At 38.4% G+C, this 13,100-nt stretch overlaps 1 protein-coding gene across 3 annotated transcripts in view; it reads left to right on the top strand.

Moving 5' to 3' along the window:
• Window positions 1–13,100, top strand: part of LOC114655592 (tapasin-related protein-like) — a 58,455-nt gene that overhangs the window by 17,199 nt on the left and 28,156 nt on the right. For all 3 annotated transcript variants that reach the window (XM_051930967.1, XM_028806699.2, XM_028806698.2), the window contains exons 3-7: window positions 660–956; window positions 1,615–1,956; window positions 7,491–7,820; window positions 8,401–8,490; window positions 10,762–10,778. In XM_051930967.1, coding sequence (XP_051786927.1) covers window positions 660–956; window positions 1,615–1,956; window positions 7,491–7,820; window positions 8,401–8,490; window positions 10,762–10,778 — 1,076 coding nt within the window. The remainder of the gene's footprint in view (window positions 1–659; window positions 957–1,614; window positions 1,957–7,490; window positions 7,821–8,400; window positions 8,491–10,761; window positions 10,779–13,100) is intronic.

Raw genomic sequence — 13,100 nt, 5'->3', positions numbered from 1 at the left:
AGCCAATCCCAGCCAACACAGGGCACAAGGCAGGAACCAATCCCAGGCAGGGTGCCAACCCACCGCAGGACACGCACAAACACACCCACACACCAAGCACACACTAGGGCCAATTTAGAATCACCAATCCACCTAACCTGCAAGTCTTTGGACTGTGGGAGGAAACCGGAGCACCCAGAGAAAACCCACGCAGACATGGAGAGAACATGCAAACTCCACACAGGGAGGACCCGGGAAGCGAACCCAGGTCCCCAGATCTCCCAACTGCGAGGCAGCAGCGCTACCCACTGCGCCACCGTGCCACCCAAAATATAAATCTCCCTTATATTTACTGTATATTTAGTGGAAAACAAATCAAAAAGAGTTTTTTGCAATTCAGTCTTTCTGTGTAACGTAGTTAGCTTTTATCTTTAAGGTTAGCCCCTTTGACCTATAGAGCTTTGAGGATTTCCAAATCAATTTTGACTTTTCAAATATTCTTAAGTCTCTTTGCCTCCACTCCTTTGTTTATTTCAGACCTTGCAATCCATTGAGTAAATGTTTCAAAACTTGTTTGTTGTGATCTTTGAAAGAAGCTTTGTGGTTCTGTTATGTAAAATGGGAGGTGGTCAGCACATAAAATGGATGCATTGCTAATTCCTATGCTTTGTCTCTTATAGATGCAGCAGTGGATATCTCACAACATGCTGATGATGACATCGACAACCTTCTCTGTGAAATAAAGAGGTACTCCACTGCAGGAATCCAAGTTCACTGGCCTGGGTCAGCCACCACAAATGACAATGTGGACTCCTGGTTTTCTTGTACCATCAAGCACAAAGATGATAAATTCATTGTTACATCCTTCCTGAAACAGCTGCCAAGCCCACTGGACCAGAGTGAGGAAGATACAGCAAAGGTCCAGGATTACAACAGTGTGAAGCCTATCAGAGATCACGACACTTTGGTCCTGGCAGGTGACTACATTCCATAATTAGCACATATGTCTGATATTCTAAGTGTTTGCTACTAAAGCCTACAAGAAGAATTCCATTTTCTAATTCTTCACTTAGAAGCAAATTAAGTAAAACCGGTACTATTATAGAAAGTTATTACATTTTTCCCTCACACTATTTATTCTAATTAATGACTAATTTAATCTACCAGCCTTTTTTTTAAATGAATGCTACTAATTTGGCACTGCTGTTTTATTAAATGGGCGGCACAATGGCCAATGCTATTGAGTCAGCGCTCCAGAATGTCCAATTCAATTTCTGGTCTGGGCACAGTCTTTGTAGAGTTTGTACTTCCTCTGAAGTCTTTCCTGGTACCCTGGTTTCCTTCTGCTATAAGGAGACATGCAAATCAGGATGATTGGCATCTCCAAATTAACTGTTATTTTGGGAGGAATTGGAGGTGGGGGCACATTATGATTGACTGGTGCTTCATTCAGGCCTCATCCTGTTTTACGTTTAATGCTGTTCCAGCCAAACTATGACCCTGTTTTGAAAGAACTATGTTTGAAATAATTAATTGATATTTTTTTGCTGCACAGAATGTGCTTTTTCTGTGTTTGTAAGACACTATAACAGATAAGACAGTCTGAACAGAACTTCTTTGCTTATACCCATCTAGCGGTTTTTATTGTGTACACCCGCACTCCTACAATCCAGCAAAGCCTCACGAGAGATGCAACGCTGGACTGTGGGTTTGAAGTGGATCATTCACCAGCTGATGTGATGGTGGAGTGGCGTTTCCAGCATAAAGGAGAGCGGAAGAAACTTTTTTCATATTCAACAAGAACTGGCATGGCAGAGACCCTTGCGAAGGGTGTCTCAGTGTCTGTGAAGAAGATTCCTAAAGGTGTGGCCTCACTGCATTTATCAAGCATCAGCATTGGGAATGAGGGCGCCTACGTTTGTTCGGTGTATGTACCACCCCTGTATGGAAGCCATGACCTTCAGCTGGAAGTCATAGGTAAGATTAAGGTAGTGTGCAGAGATGGAATAAATAACACTTATCTTCAATTTCAATGTGTGTCTGTATAGAAGTCTTCACATTGACCAGGTCAGAGCACTTTATGCACTTTAGGAAATGCTCAAAAGTAAACCAAACTGTACGTACTGAGCAGCAATTCCCATGACATGTCATTAGAAGATCAGTATCTATTGCATCTGTTGTTGAATTTCACCACATTTATTGCACACAGCAAGAGAACAATACCCCATTAGGATGTACTGCAAGTTCTCAAATGATGAATTTGCAAGTTTATGAGATTTTGAGTAAACCTTAATAAAACCTTTACAGTCACTATGAGCACACGCTGTGTTTCAAGAAGCATATTGTAATGAAAACATTTTACAGCTATAACTAAGTAAGTGCTACAAAGGTTAAAAAAGACTCCTATCTCTAAGTTTGATGCATTTAAAGGTGTACTACATACTCTTAACTTATATAAACATAACATGACATAAAATAACATAACATTAACACTTGTTTGCTCAGTAAATCTAAAAATGTTTACTAACATCCCGTACCCATTCTCATTATTACAGTGGCCACTGCAGCATATGTTCGCCTACATCTTATAATGTAACTGCAGACATAATTGTTTTACTTTTGAATTACTCATAATATTTTTATTATATTATTATTAGAATATTTTAATGTGAAGTATGTTAACGAACAAGTTTAATATTTTTGAAGCTCAGGTTATTTTCACCATCATATCGTGGCATAAATTAATTTCTTCAACAGTTTGCATTTTTAAACAAAGTTGTATTTAAACATTAAAAACGAACCATGTCTCCCAGAGTAGTGTAGTATTACAGCAAATAGGACACTAGAAGAAATGAGAGAAGCGACAGTTAGGTGATTTGGCAGTTTAGTAAAGAAACATAAATTCAGTTCATTCAGATCTTTTTATGACCACCGGAAAGTTTCTTAAAAGTCCAGAAAGATTTTTTTAAATTGAGTTTGAAGAGATTTTTAGGGACTTTACAGAGAGGATGTCAGATGTTTGCAAAGCTGAAATACTATAGGTCAGTAGATCACTAAATTAAATGTTAATAACAAAAACAGAATAATAAAAAAATATTCCAGTCTAATGTTTTTTCTCTAAGTCACATGTGTCACGTGACCAGCAGCCATATAGTATCATAGCAACCAGGCACATAAAATTCCAGTGTTCATTAAGGCCAAAAACACGAAATAGTGGAGATAGCCCATATATAAGAAATAACAGAGTCATTTGTTTGGAATTTGGCTAAAAACTCAGCTGTGTTTTAATCACCTCTGCCAACACAAATCTGACTAATTTTCCCTATAGAAGTGAATGTGTCAGCAGTCGGGTGCTGTGATGGCTTTAGAGTGTTTTGAGTGGTTTGTTAAGATGGCGGCATTTGTACCAGTTATTTAGAAATGTAGTTTAAGTCTTTCTGGGCAAGGTTGACTCCTTTCCAATAACTAGGTGTCATGGTCTGGAGTATGATTTACATTCTTTCAAACTGTCCTTGACCTCTAACAAATATTTTTTATGGTTCCTATGGCTGAGTAATCTAGTGGTTATATTCATTTTTTGTTTTCTTGTGTGTTTAACATTGTTAAATATGATTCATATTCTCCCAAGGCACTGTCTTGTTTTCTTTACGCACGCTGCCATGTTGGAGACTGGTTGCAAGGACGTCACTCCCACTTGCCAATCTCGGAGGTCGCACATCATGACATCTCTAGTGACATGTTTTCAAAGCTAGCGACACACTTACTTGGTCTTCCAAGGTTTTTAATTATAGTCTTCCCAGTTACAACACCTGCATAAATTTTAATATCACCATGTAGTACTAGGGTGTTGTACTGTGTTAGCCATTATGAATGTAGAGAAAAGCCAAGCAAAATGACACCTTTTATTGGCTAACTAAAAAGATTACAGCATGCAAGCTTTAGAGGCAACTCAGGCCTGAGTTGCCTGAAGAAGGGGCCTGAGCTGCCTCTAAAGCTTGCATATTGTAATCTTTTTAGTTAGCCAATAATATCACAAAGTTATATTCTGATTCCATTCCTTCTTAAATCTCCTGTCATCTTGTGCAAGCAGTACACTAGGGAATGGTGCATAGAAACTGGGTCAGTAGCTTTTCGCCTTCTGTGATGTTGAGGGTACTGTACTGCCTGCTTTCTGTTTGTAAGGGGGCTTCAGTCCAATGATCTCTGTTGAGTTTTCTGTCTGTTCCGAGTGTATGTGTGCAGGTACAGAACTGTGGGGAGACATCTGACAGCACTGAGTCCGGCCAGAAAAGAATGGCATTTATGTGGTGCACCTTGAGTTTAGTGAAAATGTACTCCATGACAGAACAGCAGGTGTATGTCATCTGTGAGTCCCTGCCATTAGATCTATGTAGTCCCTTTACTTCTGTGGAATTTCAGCAGCAGTTTCTGTGCTGTCAAGAATGTTTCTCCATGTTGTTTTATCACTGTCATATGCAGGCATTTATCCAAAGAGGCGTTTATTTCTGTCAGCTTTGATATTGTCAGCCTCTCTCCTGGTGCTGGAGTTTAAGCCTCCATAGGGCAGGATTTTTACTTTGCCTGAAAAAACAGTTTTTTGTCTGTTATTTCGGTTAAGGTCTGTGTTTATGATTCTACACTTAGAAATACGCTAGGAAAAAATGGGATCTGTGCCATAGCAGCAAGGAAGAAACTAGCGGTCATCAGGATTCACGGGCTAGTCAGGATCCCCAATATAACGTATGGTCAGAAACTTTGGGTATAAACTCGCATAATACAATTTTGGCAGTGTTTGGAAAGTTTGAATAGTTAAATATTACATGTTGCTTTCAAAAAAGGTTATAACAAGTGTTATATTAAAAATATTTAAGCATATATATATATATATATAAAAGTATGAAACTATAAGAAATATTCAGCAAGCAAATCCTTTAAAATAATACAGTACGTACATCTGGAACTGAACAAGCACAAAGTAGCAGTTATATCTACATTTCAATATAATTACAAGGCAATAAATAGATAAAAGGCATATATTTTAGTTATTGGTCTTAAATTAAATGAACACTTCTGAACTGGCACACAAAAGTGTCCTCATTTTTGTATATCAAAAGCAGCTAATGTTGAAGCTGTTTATTATGTAATTGTGAGCTTTTCAGTTATGTGACAAGTTTCCTACTTTTTGCAATCAAATAAAATTTTACCGAGTCAACAAATGTAAAAATGAAGCAAAAATATTATGCTCAAGTCTTCCAAAATATCTGGGACCTATTTGTCCATATTTATTCTTTGAAACAGGCCTTATTATACACCATAAGGAGACGTTTTTCAAAATGAATATCTGAAAAGCTATTTCTCTTTGATGTGAGCTGAGCGGAAGACTTCCGTAAATGAACAGTCTTTTGACAGAAATGCTCGAAGAGGCTAATATATTTTAACATAAGAAGCCTCGATAGAGGCATTCCACATTTGTTGCAGACTTCAAATAGTCCAGGATTATGAAGTATCTACCTTGTCAATTTCAGGAACAAACACACCATAGACGTGGTGGCCCCAAATGTGCCTGCAAGCAGTTGCAGCTTTTTTGCAATGTGTTTTAGAATCGATACAATAGACAGTAATTCACAAAAAAACTTTTATTGTGAGCAGTCTAAATGCTGTGCTGAATATAAACTGGACAACCAGAAAAGTCAGTTTTATTTCACATTCAATTTTATTATTAGCATCATAAAGATAATCTGAATGCAGCTGAGACTCCACAATAGATACGAGCTGCGAATCCACTGCAATATTCAAAGCAAGGGTTGTGTAGCAGAGAGGATGCAATAGCAGACTTGCTTTGAACAGCGGCATCTGTATTTTGTTGTTTTGTGACTAATGATAACATATAATAGAACAGTACAAGAGTAGAGCCTGCTGTTGGTAATACTTCGGAAAACGTGTGGACTTTAAGTAAGTTGTTTACAGAGTAATATTTATTACTTATTGTTCAAAAGGAGTATGTTATATTGCTCTTGACACAAAAAAGTAATATTATTACATAAGACGCTATATTATGTTATGTAAAGCACTTTGAGCTACTTTTTGTATGAAAATGTGCTATATAAATAAATGTTGTTGTTGTATTAGTAATGTGTTACTCCCAACTCTGGATTTTACTGAGATTCCTTTGTAGGCTGGCAGGGCTCACTTTCAGTGACAGGGTGTACAAATGAACAGTCTGAGATGTTCTTGAAGTAAATCCCCACTTGTGATAAGGTGTCTTGATCAGCCTGACCACCTTGATGCTATGTTGTCACCTCTCAAAGATATGGCCCATTGAAGGGAGACCCAGGAAATAACGGTGTGATAGGCCCTTTTCACAATTGTGTATTTTTTTCTATTTTTTTCTTCCGGGAGGTGTCAGTGATGGGTGAACACTGTTCGGGCAGAGGTTCTATAGAGTCCTTCTGTGTAACAATTGCGATAAAAAAATTTATCCAAATTTATGAAAAGAGACATAGGACCAAATTTGGTTATATGTGGCGCCAGCAGGTATGCTCGTAGTCAGTACACTAAGTCTATGCGCTGCCTTACAATTGATGCTATGTCTAGCCTTATTAAGTGGAATAACTTTGGTGTCCTGTAGACACAGGAATCAGCTTTTGAAAGAGCTAAAGCTTATCTTGGAGCTGATGTGAGAGAGTCTGCGCTAATGGAAAATTGGACACCCTCTCAATGTAATATGCCTATGTGACTGCATTCGCTCCTGGTTAGTTTACAAATTTTACATAACTTCATTGTGAGTAAATTTATGTTTTTCTGACTAACAATATGAAATTTAAGTTTATATCCACATCTAAATAGTGGTAGTAACTTAATAACTCCTTTGTACTTTATAGTGACTACAATTACATACAGCCTGACTTTTATTAACCATAATAGCATAAATTTTATCATGTTTATCTCTTATTGCAAGATACTGACTTCTGTCAAAACTCAAATAAGCTCAGGTTTAATATACAAAACTGGTTTGGTGTAACTGTTAGCATAGTAGCAAGTTAACAAACTTGACTTGATATTTATGAAGGAATTACACCAAGATACATGTACAGCTTTTGTGCAGCTTTAATAAGTGAATTTCAACAAGACTTCTTACTTTGTTAAAATCAGTCTTTGTACTTTAAAGTAGAGAGGTGGAATAAATGTGATCCATTGCTGCCTAACAGGAAGTATGTTTACCTGCCAGTGCCTCACTTCTATATTTTATATAAAGGGCCTATAATATCGTTCAGCAGGGCTTGGATGATGTGGGATTTCCTTATGTTCAAATAGAAAATGTTGCTAGAGGGGACTGAGTGGCATACAAAATGAAATGAAATGTGATGAGATTGTAATGTACAATATGTTCATTCCTGTCTTTGCTTCCTTCTCTGAAGGTATTTCAGTTAGTTAAAGTACCAGGATGCTTTGCTTTGAGAAAGAGTGCAGACCTAATACTTAACTACCCTTTTCATGCACTTGGATTACAGAGAGCCCAATGGTAACCATCCATTCGTCCAAAGAGCTTGTCTTGCAGGAAGGTGACATAGAGAAGCTAGTGTGCGAGATCAATGGATACTATCCTCTAGATGTTGAGGTGGAATGGTTACGAGAAGTCCCTGGCAAGCACTTGCTTCCTTTTGTGGTAAAGAATATCCTGTTCACAAGCCATCGCCATTACAACAATGGCACCTTTGGCATCTCAGCCTTCTTTCTGCTGCATGCTTCCCTGATTGATGATGGGGTAGTGTACACTTGTCGAGTGTCACACAAGTCCTTGAGGGTCCCCATACGAAAGAAGATCACTGTACATGTGAAAGGTAAGCGACAGTTTTAGAGGAATGAGGTGAGTTATTGCTTCTTGTTTTTGTCATGTTGAAAGTGACTTAAAGTAATGAGGAATTGCGACAGATAAACATGTTTGTGCCCTTACTAATTACAAAATACTTTTTCTATGCCAGTAGATGAGGTCAAAAAGCCTGGATTCATTTACTTGTCCCCTGTGGGAGGTTTCACATTTCATTACAAATCCTGTTGATCGTTTTCTCTGTATTATTTAGCAGGTCACTACCGTTTTCTAGCTTTAGCCCTCCTTGTAATCAGACTAGTATCTTGAGCAACTCAAAAGTTAATTTACTTGACTTTGGTGAATGCAAACTGCAGTGGTTGTTTATCTGGGCACACAGGTATTTCAAATTAGAAATTTTAGACATTTTTGTGGATGTGCAAATGCCAACAGGGGAGAGGTCCATTCTCTTACCTCCTGCACATTTTTGGATTCGCCTGTATAGAGGTTAAACTGAATTACAAAAAACAGCAGGGATGGGCTGTAACTTTAATTTCATTTTGATTGCGTAAGTCAGATGTCTAAGCACTCATTGTGACCCTTTGTTTTTGCAGCCTTGCCCTCCTATTTTATGGTTTATGTGGTGATTGTTTTAATCATCCTGGTGTCTCTGCTGATTTATCTACTAAGAACCATAAACAAAGGTAATTTACAAATGGATCATTCTTGCTGTAATGTATGGTGTGGCTAGCGAAGTGATGGCTTACAGAGTGTCTCTGGCAATGAAATCCCCAGTAGGGTTATAGGGGAGAGTGAGGGGTTTGGCTTTCATGTTACCACCTGTTATGACACAAGATGCACTGCACTGCCAAATGAACATGTCAGAGTATCGCCATTCAAATAATAGTCGGAATGTATTTGGGACCTCATGTCCATCTATCAATTTTTTTAACCAAATTTTTCAGTTCATTATTGTATATTTAATAATAATTCTTTGCATTTATATAGTGCTTTTCTCACTACTCAAAGCGCTCAGCAATTGCAGGTTAAGGGCCTTGCTCAAGGGCCCAACAGAGCAGAGTCCCTTTTGACATTTATGGGATTTGAACCGGCAACCTTCTGATTGCCAGTGCAGATCCCTAGCCTCAGAGCCACCACTCTGCCACAACACCTTCATTTAACACAACTTACCGTACATGATGAGAATTTATCATAATTGTTTAAATACTGTACATGTGAATGTATATACAGTGCATCCAGAAAGTATTCACAGCGCATCACTTTTTCCGCATTTTGTTATGTTACAGCCTAATTCCAAAATGGATAAAATTCATTTTTTTCCTCAGAATTCTACACACAACACCCCATAATGACGTGAAAAAAGTTTACTTGAGGTTTTTGCAAATTTATTAAAAATAAAAAAATTGAGAAATCACATGTACATAAGTATTCACAGCCTTTGCTCAATACTTTGTCGATGCACCTTTGGCAGCAATTACAGCCTCAAGTCTTTTTGAATATGATGCCACAAGCATGGCACACCTATCCTTGGCCAGTTTCGCCCATTCCTCTTTGCAGCACCTCTCAAGCTCCATCAGGTTGGATGGGAAGCGTCAGTGAACAGCCATTTTAAGATCTCTCCAGAGATGTTGAATCGGATTCAAGTCTGGGCTCTGGCTGGGCCACTCAAGGACATTCACAGAGTTGTCCTGAAGCCACTCCTTTGATATCTTGGCTGTGTGCTTAGGGTCGTTGTCCTGCTGAAAGATGAACCGTCTCCCCAGTCTGAGGTCAAGAGCTCTCTGGAGCAGGTTTTCATCCAGGATATCTCTGTACATTGCTGCAGTGATCCTTCCCTTTATCCTGACTAGTCTCCCAGTCCCTGCCACTGAAAAACATCCCCACAGCATGATGCTGCCACCACCATGCTTCACTGTAGGGATGGTATTGGCCTGGAGATGAGCGGTGCCTGGTTTCCTCTAAACGTGACGCCTGGCACTCACACCAAAGAGTTCAATCTTTGTCTCATCAGACCAGAGAATTTTCTTTCTCATGGTCTGAGAGTCCTTCAGGTGCCTTTTGGCAAACTCCAGGCGGGCTGCCATGTGCCTTTTACTAAGGAGTGGCTTCCGTCTGGCCACTCTACCATACAGGCCAGATTGGTGGATTGCTGCAGAGATGGTTGTCCTTCTGGAAGGTTTTCCTCTCTCCACAGAGGACATCTGGAGCTCTGACATAGTGACCATCGGGTTCTTGGTCACCTCCCTGACTAAGGCTGTTCTCCCCTGATTGCTCAGTTTAGATGGCCGGCCAGCTCTAGGAAGAGTCCTGGTGGTTTCGAACTTCTTCCACTTACGGATGATGGAGGCCACTGTGCTCATTGGAACCTTCAAAGCAGCAGAAATTTTTCTGTAACCTTCCCCAGATTTGTGCCTCGAGACAATCCTGTCTCAGAGGTCTACAGACAATTCCTTTGACTTCATGCCTGGTTTGTGCTTTGACATGAACTGTCAACTGTGGGACCTTATATAGACAGGTGTGTGCCTTTCCAAATCATGTCCAATCAACTGAATTTACCACAGGTGGACTCCAATTAAGCTGCAGAAACATCTCAAGGATGATCAGGGGAAACAGGATGCACCTGAGCTCAATTGAGCTTCATGGCAAAGGCTGTGAATACTTATGTATATGTGCTTTTTCAGTTTTTTTGTTTTTAATAAATTTGCAAAAACCTTAAATAACCTTTTTTTATGTTGTCATTATGGGGTGTTGTGTGTAGAATTCTGAGGAAAAAAATGAATTTAATCCATTTTGGAATAAGGCTGTAACATAACAAAATGTGGAAAAAGTGATTATATACAGTATGTGTATACAGTTTTGAAATTGAGCTTTCTCTGAGTGGTGTTACTGCATTTAAGGTAATCATTACTGTTAAACAGCTCATTTGAGAATCTGTTTTCTTTTTCCTGTTGCAGCCAAAGAAGCACAGAAGGTGAGTATGGCAGCAGTGATGTATTAAACTGTACTGACAGTTATTTCTTTCAATATAACAATAAACAGCATTGCTATGAGAAGCAAAACGCTACTCTAAAGCTTAGAAAAGTTCATTTCATTTGTGGAGGTTAATTACCTGACATTAGCTCATGGGTGCTGAATGGTCATTCTAAGAATAGAGCAAGTATTGAGTTTTAAAGAGCTGCATCAACAATATGCATCTACAAAAGAAAACAATTTAGAAAATGGATGCATAGTCTAACATTCAGGTGCATCTGGGGACTTAGTTAACTGTTTTGAAAGTTGAAGCTTCATTAATTTTGTGTTTATTTTCTTCAAAGACAGAGGTATCGCACATTTGGTTATTAAATGTTTTTTAACAATCAGTCATATCCAAAAACACTTCTTAGAATGTAATTAAGTGTATTAGTAGCATACACATAATTAATAAAGTATTTTTAATAGAATTTTACAAAGTCAAACTTACCACAAACAGGCTTGAAGACTTGAAAAACAGCTTTCATAGACACCAGTTCCAACTCAGGTGATGTAAGAATTGCATTGATTGACATAATGTTGTTAGTTATTGGTTGTGGAGAATTTGAGTATAATTGTAGTGCATATTTCTTCAAACATAAAATTTTTTGAAAGAAGTACCTGATGGTGAGTTATAAATGTGTGTTGAAGTCCTCTGGTTCTTGGTGTGCAACTGTGCTGGCATTTAAATCACTTGTATATTGGACCTGATTTGCTCTCAGGCTCTCAGGCATATTAAAGAGGAAAATGTACAAGCTGAATTCACCTCCCTCTAAGTCAGGGGTTCTTAACCTTTTGATGACTCCAGACCCCCAATGGATTGTCCAGTATGGTCCCATACCCCCTTTACTTGACTGTCAAAATAATCATCACCTTTCCTTATATTAGTTGTTAGAATGAATGGTGGCGCTCAGTCGCCGCCTTTATATACAATGCAAAACGTGCTTCTAGAATCTTCAAGATATGTACATTGCCAATAAACGAGTAAATACACGCTTCTTCAGTTAATACACATTTATTAAATTTAAATATTAAAATTAAAACGTATTAAATTTAAATTTAAAATTAAAATTGTAGTAAATACACACGTGTAAAATTAAATACAATGATTTGCAGGAAATGTTGAATGTTCTCGAAGATTCTATCACGTTCCATTCACGTACTACCCAAGTATAAATTAATACATTAAATAAAATAAATACCAGTACCAAGAGATCGAGTCCCATATCCCCAGCATTTGGTTCCCATACCCCCAAGGGGTATGGATACCCCTAGTTAAGAACCCCTGCTCTAGGTAAATCTGAAACAAAACAGTCATATGAAAAAGCAAGTTCATACCATGCTGACTTTTTCAACATATTTGAACAGGCAAACTTTAGATCTCGTAGCAAACTGTGCCTATAGATAAAGATGAAATACCTGAATAAAGAGACATGGAGAATTAATCTTTTCAATAATTTTTCAACAAAAATGTCTACAGATATAATGGACTACTGGGGAAAAAGTAAGTACACCCTTGGCCTTAGAAGCTGGTATTGTGCCCTTTAGTAGGAATGACTTCTTGTAGGTGTTTTACATAACTACCCAGCAGTCTCTGACACAGGTTTGGTGTAGTTTGTGACCACTCTTTCACACAAAATTTCTTCAGTCACAACATGTTTGTGGGCTTTCTTGCCTGCACTACCTGTTTCAAATTCCCCTCACACCAGTTCAATGGAGTTGAATCAGAGCTTTGATTAGGCCAGTCCGGAACCCTCCATTTGTTCTTTTTGAGCCATTCCTTGATGGATTTGCTAGTGTGCTTTGTGCCATTATTGTTCTGAAAATTTCAAGTTCAACTAAAACTTTTGGAAAGGTGGCCTCAACCATCACCTTAAGCACACTTTGATATGATATAGAATTCATAGCTGACTCGATGACTACAAATTGTCCAAGCCCTGAGGTATCAAAGCAATCCCAAACCATACTCATAACATTTCCTACACTATGCTTCACAGTTGCTGTAAGGTTCTTCTCTTGAAATGCTGTGTTTCGTTTGGGCCAAACATGTCTACTGTTACTGTAGCCGAACTCTATCTTTGATTCACCTGTTCAGAGCACATTGTCCCAGAAGGCTTCGTCTTTGCCAATATGTTCTATGGTAAACTGTAGTTTTGCTCTAAAATGTTTTAGGCAGCGAAGGCTTTTTCCTGGCACACCTCGTATTTGTGCACTCACATTCTCATTGTAGATGCACTTTGAGACCAACTTTTGCAAGAGTTACCTGCAGATCCTGCAATAAAAT

This window comes from Erpetoichthys calabaricus, chromosome 8 (genome assembly GCF_900747795.2).
Source record: "Erpetoichthys calabaricus chromosome 8, fErpCal1.3, whole genome shotgun sequence".
Classification (NCBI taxonomy): Eukaryota; Metazoa; Chordata; class Cladistia; order Polypteriformes; family Polypteridae; genus Erpetoichthys; species Erpetoichthys calabaricus.
The sequence above is the reverse complement of the archived record's forward strand: the minus strand, read 5'-3'. Positions and strand labels throughout refer to the sequence as shown.